This window comes from Mus caroli, chromosome 2, assembly GCF_900094665.2.
Source record: "Mus caroli chromosome 2, CAROLI_EIJ_v1.1, whole genome shotgun sequence".
NCBI lineage: Eukaryota > Metazoa > Chordata > Mammalia > Rodentia > Muridae > Mus > Mus caroli.
The window spans coordinates 29,321,393-29,328,962 of NC_034571.1; the positions used below are offsets into that span (position 1 = coordinate 29,321,393).

At 48.9% G+C, this 7,570-nt stretch overlaps 1 protein-coding gene across 2 annotated transcripts in view; it reads right to left on the reverse strand.

The window, feature by feature from the left end:
* Zbtb34 (zinc finger and BTB domain containing 34) overlaps positions 1-7,041 on the reverse strand; it is a 24,916-nt gene extending 17,875 nt beyond the window's left edge. The window contains exons 1-2 of one of the 2 annotated variants that reach the window (XM_021156876.2): positions 6,951-7,041; positions 3,837-3,956 (exon numbers count right to left, since the gene is read on the reverse strand). In XM_021156876.2, coding sequence (XP_021012535.1) covers positions 3,837-3,868 — 32 coding nt within the window. In that variant the 5' untranslated portion in view covers positions 3,869-3,956; positions 6,951-7,041. The remainder of the gene's footprint in view (positions 1-3,836; positions 3,957-6,950) is intronic. The other variant, XM_029474381.1, reaches the window with a different exon arrangement.
* Between the last annotated feature and the right edge of the window lie 529 nt (positions 7,042-7,570).

A 7,570-nucleotide genomic window follows, 5' to 3' on the forward strand; every position in this document is an offset into this window, starting at 1 on the left:
CTCTGTGTAGCCCTGGCTGTCCTGGAACTCACTTTGTAGACCAGGCTGGCCTCGAACTCAGAAATCCGCCTGCCTCTGCCTCCCGAGTGCTGGGAATAAAGGCGTGCGCCACCACGCCCGGCCTGGTTTGCTTTTACATGTCCAATTTCTTGTTTACATGCTTATGCATTTGTGGCACACCTTTTCCTTATTGTTTTTCATCTTTCTAGGCTTCGTGGTTTCTAGGACTTTTTCCAAATTGTGGGAATATATATATATATATATATATATATATATATATAATATAAATACATAGTAGATTGTGGTAGTGAGACACACACCTTTAATCCCAGTACTTGTGAGGCAGAAGCAAACGGATCTCAGTGAGTCTGAGACCAGCACTGTCTTCAGAACAAGTTACAAGATACCAGGGCTAGCAGGGCATGGTGGTGCATGCCTTTAATCCCAGCACTTGGGAGGCAGAGGCAGAGGCAGGCGGATTTCTGAGTTTGAGGCCAGCCTGGTCTACAAAGTGAGTTCCAGGTCAGCCAGGGCTATACAGAGAAACCCTGTCTTGAAAAACCCAAAAAAACAAAACAAAACAAAACAAAAAAAAAAACCAAACCAAAACAAAAAGATACCCAGGGCTACACAAAGAAACCCTGTCTCAAAAAACACCCACACTAATCCGGGTTGGAGAGATGGCTCAGCACTTAAGAGCACTGACTGCTCTCCCAGAGGTTCCAAGTTCAATTCCCACCTACCACATGGTGGCTCACAACCAAGGGTAATGGGATCTGATTAGCTCTTCTGGTGTGTCTGAAGAGAGCTTCTTCTGCAAGGAGTTAGAAAAGAGCCAGCCCAGACATGCGCATCATGTCACCGTGCTGGGAATAGCTGAAGAGTTTGCTTCCAGGTTTGGCATCAGTTGACACTGGTTAAATTCATTGCTACACAGGTGTCTATAGATCTATGAAGTTGGAAAACATGAGGCTGATAAGTAAATGAAGATTTTAAGGTATATTAGATATGTTTTTTTTCTTGGAAAAAAAGTACATCTTTGCATCATCTGCATACAGGTACCCAAGGAGACAGAAAGGGGCATCAGATCCCCTGAAGCTGGAGTTACAGATAACTGAGCTGCTGTGTGGGTACTGAGAACCCAACCAGACTTGGACCCTCTCTGCTAGAGCAGCTAGTGAGTGCTCTTAACAGCTGAGCCGCCTCTCCAGACCTAGTTCCATTTCTTAGTACCCAGCACATGCAAGTACATGTTGAGAATTCTCCTTTCAAAGAGAGCTCTGGATTGGGGAGAGTTTTGTTGTTTTTATACATTTCTATCCTATGCTCTGAAGTGCTATAATATGCACATGTTTTTACTTTAAAGACAAACTTATTTAGAAACTTTACTTAATATAAAGTAGGCCTGTTGAAATTCCAGTGCGGGGGAAGAACTAGGAAGCTCCTGGTCCTGATGAGCTGAGGGCCGTGGGTGAACTGATATCCCGGCAAAGCCTCTGTGTTCTGTCCTGGGACTATTAGGATCAATCTGGCCATAGGGTACATAGAACCTGAAATTAATTACACCTTTTGTTCTCTGTAGCCTGATAATGTACCTAGAACTGAAGTTAGCTGTGAAGAACTCAAGAGTATAGGCTGGCATACTTTGGGGCAGGAGAGTTCAGAAAGGGCAAGCAGAGCTTAGGCTACCCAGTGGGCAGTAGAAAGAATGGAATGGGAGTGGGAAGAGACTAGGGACTGATCAACCATTGCTAACTGAAGAGGAAGTGGTATGACACAGCCAGAAGAACAAAAGAAGGGCTGAGAACCAAAGACTACCCTTACTGTTCCTCAGGAAGGAGGCCCTGGTAGCAGCAGGTCAGTGCACATGACCCTCGATCAAACCCTATTTCCACTGACTAGGATGGAAAGGAGAACAGCACAGGGCCTCACATCACATGGGAGGAAAATGAGCACAACCACTTGGTAACATCCTCAGACACTCCGACCTGTGCCACAGAGAGTCTACGAACAAGGGACTCTTGAACGTTACTTGGACATCAACACATGCAGGCCTAAAGTCTCCTCCATAATGCTCACGGGTAAGGAGTCGGAATGATCTCCCTAAGACACCCAGAACAGAAGCAGAGCACAGGCACCCAGATGAGCTCTTAGGCAGGGACCCCACAGCTCACAGTATGGGTCAGCTGATACATCCTAAACCAAGCAGGTAAGCCAAGACCTCTGGACTGCCACCCTCAGCTGTGCCCTCACACTCAAGCTGCCCTGCTGAAGACCCTGGAGGTGCAGGACAAGCAGGATCCAAAATTTGCAAGGTGGCTGAACCCCCTCTCACCTGGAAACATTGCTGCTCCCCAAGATGCTACACATCCTCTAAAAATGCCCAGCTACACGTCCAAGAAAAGAAAGGAAGGTGACAAGTCTGGAAGCCGCTAGAAGCGCTAGGAAGGACCATTATTCCCAGGCAAGATGCCTGTGATTCCAAACACAGGCTTAGAGCAGCCCAAGGAGCAGCAGGGCTGCAGGAAGCATTGTGCTGCTGATGAAGCTCAAAGCAAGAAAGACAGGGGGGAGGGGAGGAAATGGCATTCTGTGATGGATATTCATGAAGGGCGCTTCCTAATTTAAAGGAAAACAAGTTTAGAGTTCTTACTGCATTAATTCATGTGCGAGAACATTTTTATCCGAACTGCTACATTTCTGAGCAAGGCGCTAACACTCTCCAGGTCTGCCCAGATACACTAATTTGGGGAGGGTGTGATTTGTCTTAGTCAATGCAAAACATTGGAAGCTGCGTCTGAGCTTTCCACCCAGGAGAGGGATGGCTGCTTAAACTTCACCAGCAACAGTGAGGACTCGCTGCCCTTAGCTCCTGCCCTACACACTGTGCAGAGGAAGTTCCTCCTGGCAACAGACACAGATGTCGCAACTATTCCCACTGTACACACAGATGAGGAGACACACTCCAAGAGACAAGGAACTTTCCTGGGGTCATTCAGCTAATGACTGACCCAGCCAGGAACTGAAATGACATTTGTCAGTCTCAAGAGCGAAAGCATATTCCTCTCAGTAAGAAGAGAACTTTAACTCAGGCTTTCCGGTGAGATGGGTGGCTTTTCTTGGTACCTAGCCTCATGATCAACTTCAAGTAAAAAGACAAATTCCATTCAAGATAATCTATAAAAGTCAGCTAGTCTGACATCGTGCTAAGGGGCTATAATTGGACCAACACTTCAAACCATTTTCAAAATTTGACTGTGAAATGCTCATTTTTTTTTATTCTGTCAAATAAGTAGGCCTCACAAAGTGTTTCGAAATCTTTGCTTTTCTTCTAAAGATAGGGTTTTGCTATATTATCAGTTTGGGTTCAAACTCCTGGATCCGAGTGATCCTCCTGTCTCAGCCTCCCCAGTAAGGCAGCAGAGTTCTGCACCACTGTTCCTGTATAGACATTTCACATTGGAATCATGAGCTGAAAGGATGTTTCAAGCAGAAGGAGTAAGCTTGCTTTCTTTCTTTTTAAGATTTATTTATTTATTTTATGTATGTGCGTACACTGTATCTGTCTTCAGACACACCAGAAGGCATTGAATCCCATTACAGATGGTTGTGAGCCACCATGTGGTTGCTGGGAATTGAACTCAGGACCTCTGGAAGAGCAGTCAGTGCTCTTAACAGCTGAGCCACCTCTCCAGCCCAGGAGTAAGCTTTCTTAAAGCAAAATTTTCAATATAAATTAAGGCGCAGCAGCTTATCTGCTCATGGCTGGCTTTTCAGGAGACCTGGAAAAATATACACGTTCCACTTCTTATAACAGACGGATTAGAAAGGCTCACCTTGAATTGCATTCTTCCAGGGTGCTTTCCATGCCAGCAACATCAACAGAAAATAACCATTAGAAGCTTAACTGCGCTCAGTTGGTGACCTTCACTAAGCTAAATTCAGCAGTTTGTCAGCTACAAAACATTAAATGGACACAATTAAGTTTGAAAGCATGAAACAGAATTTTAACTAAAATAACATGAAAATTAACAGAAATATAACAAAATAATGGTACTTTAGGTTTATAATGTTTGACATTCTTGCTTCATCTGGAAGGCAGACTAGAGACATGTACAGATGGGCTAGGCAGAGCTTGGCAACCCATCTCCACTCCACTCCTAATACACCACACCTAATCATAATAATAAAATGTCTTCAACGGTCCCTGAGTTTTGCTATCTCCCTTGTGTGCCATCTTCACTGAACAATCCTGTGGCTGTGGGGAGGGCTCAGTCTGTGCTAAAGAGCTTACTCTGCAAGCAGGAGGGCCTGAATTTGAACTCTCAGCACCCATGTAAAGACCATGCACACAGAGAGGTTCATGCTTGTAATCCCAGCACTGGGGAAGTGGGGACAGGAGAATCTCTAGGGCTTGCTGGACAACCAGTCTGGCTGAACAGTGAACTTCAGATACAATGAGACTCTGTCTCAAAGGATAAAGTGGAGATGTGAGAGAGGTAGAAAAGCACAGAGACATACAGATGCACATGATGCTGTAAAAACCCTACAATCCAGACTTTATTACACATAGCAAGTAAGAAAAGTCAGGCTAAAGCTGAGAATGTAACTCAGTGGTAGAGCATTTGCCTAGCATGTGTAAGGCTTGGGTTAATTAACTCTTCGGCACCAAAGAAGGAAAGAAAAGACAAGCTCAGCAAATGAGGGAAATGGCTCAAGCCCATACAGCTAGTGAGTAGCTGTGCAGAGATCCAGACCCAGGCCTGCCTGATACCCACTTTCTTTCCCCGTAGCCTTAGACTTAAGAATGACATGTTTTCTTCTTTCCTGATTAGGAATAAACACTAACATTTTACAGAATTTATTCTGTGCTTTCTGCATCTGAGAAGAAAATTGAAATCATCCACCTGGCACTGCAGCAGTAAATACCAGGAGTTACAGAGGACAGAGAAAGCTCCTAACGACTAACAGCTTCTCCTTTAAGAAAAAAAAAATTGTTTACCAACAAAAATCAGGAACTACATGAAGAACTATTCTCAAAACTCCAGTTCCAGCATGAAGCAGCACGAGTCTGAAAGAAGCATTAGCACACATGCTGTGCCTTCACACAAAACTCCTGCTCTGGCTGCACCAGGACAAGCTCGATAACCAAGCAAGCTTGCTCTGGAGTCCCAGTGCCACAAAGGCATGGGGGTAGGGCGGTGAGGGAACACCCTCTGGAGGAAGTGTATCTTCAGCAGGGGCTTGAAGGAAGTGAAATGGAGAATGTGCTCGCTCCGAGGCCTGGAACAGCCCTACAGGCAGTCCTAAGCTGGCCAAACTTGGAGAACAGAGGCCACAAAAAGGTCAGGTTCAGGTGAGAGGGAAAATGCCAAACCGTGGAGACCCTTGAAAGGGGGCGTGGAGATGTAGCAAAGACTGGACAGCATGAAGCAGGCAGAAAGGACACTCACTGTTCAGCTCTCAACACCGCTCTGACTGCCATGGCCCCCTAGCCCACCGTGTCCGAGCCTCTATTCCTTCCACCTCTAGCAGCCCTGGTCTCTTCTTCTTGGAATATGCCTACCTTTAGGATAGTTTCAACTTTGGCCTAGTGTTCAAGATCTTTCAGGAACCAAGCCTAATCAACCTTTCCCCCTCCTCTCCCATCTTACCCCTCCTCGGCCAGGAAGCTGCACTAATCACTAACTCCATAGGATCCTTTTTTCCCTATCTGAATCCTACTCCCCTTTAACACACAGTTCAAGTACCACCCTTCGCTGACCTCTACCTCTCCTGCTGAATTCTATGGGAAGTGGCCTTGTGTCACAGACATCACCTAGTCACAGGCAATGTCTGAACACCCACTGTAAAGCCTTGGAGACTCACTGTACCTTCAACTCCTTTCGTCCACCACTCAACTGCATTTTGACTTTTACTAAGCAAGCACTCTACTATTTTTTTTAACTTCCTATACTAAGTTTGGCGTTAGCATAAAGGAAGGATGGGGGAGGGTGAAACCTCTGGAGTCAGAGACCAACTAAGAAGCTGTTGCAATAATCCAGATGTGAAGCAAAAACAGCCTAGACTAGGGAACAAAGAGAGAATGGGCAAATACGGACAGCAAAATGTTTGCATGCAAAACGCTCCACGGGAAAACTACGGACGGCAGTAAGGAACGATGAAGGATCAGTAAAGCTATTTCCAAGAAAACCCTTCTGGGAATCATTTTAAACCTCCCCGAGGCAAAGTGCACGAAGTGGTTAAAAAGTCTACATCTGGAGTGGAGGGGGAGACTTCGGTAGAACTGCCCAGCGTGTTGAACCAGGCATAGACCTTGCAATGTCAGATACTCACAGCATGAGAGGTCTGTAGGGAGTTCATCTAAACTCTCAGTTCTTACATGGAGAAACTGAGGCCCAGCATGGAATGGGAAAGACTTGCTGAAAACCTCAAGATGGAGCGTCCCAGAATTGAGTAGCCCCCTAACAGTCACCTGGCCTAGGCGAGCAGTGTTTTAACACGCCCCCTCCCCAGTCCGTCCCCAGCCCTGCGCCAGTGGCCATGCAGACCACCCAGGCCAAGCTTAACACGCGCCGCCTGTTTACCTGGCACACGGCGATGGCCAGAGGCAGCGGCTCCTTGGCAGCCTCCCGCTGACACCCCCCCCCCGCAAACGGGGCCTGGCTCTCCGGGGACAACGGTCACTAAGACCCCTCGGTACGGGAGGGAGAGCGAGCCGCCCTTGGCGGAGGCTGGAGGGGTGCAGGGCAGCTGCCCCGGGTCGCCACCCCTCGGGGCCAAGCGCCTGGCCTCCGGCAGGTGCCCGGGCCTCAAGACCCCGCCCGGCCGGCCCCGACACTGACCAGGCAGCCTCTCCCCCGTCCCGCCGCGCCCACGGGGGAGGTCGGACAGCCGCCCCACGGGTCGCCCCGACCCTGCCGCCTCTGCCCGCGGCCCGCCAGCCTCACCTGGGCCGCGCGCCGCGTTCACATCGCCCGCCCGCGGCGCCCCCTCCGCCGCCGCCGCCGGCGCCAGGCCCTTCCCCGCCGCTCCCGCTGCCGCCCCTGCCCGCGCCCCCCGCCCCCGGAAGCGCTTCCAGGCCCCGCCCCCTCGGCGCCCGCGCTTCCGGGCAGGCGCGGACCAGGGCGGGTGTCCGTATGGCTGGACTTCTCGCGGCTGGCCGGTCGGAATCCCAGCTCCTGGCTGGTGCTGCAGGCCGACCAGTAGACGGGCGGATAGCTGAACAGCAACCCGGGTCTGGAGCCTGAAACCCCGATTCTGCGGCCCGTGGCCTTCCGCCCGCCTTCTCCTTGGCTCCACCTGCTGGCCGGAGCAGGACTCGACCGTGTGCACCCCGACCCTAAGCCTGTGGAAAGCCCCACACCTACGACCTCCTAAGCCATGCTTTTTAGTTCTTTATTTCTATTTTTATTATTTTAGGGTTTTGTCTTGAGACAAGGTCTTAAAAAAACAGAATTCCACTATATAGATAAGGTTGGCCTTCAACTCAAACAGATCTGTGTACCCAGGATTACACTACAAGTGTGTGAGTCCCCATGCCCAAATACCTGGGCAGCTTTTCTCTTCT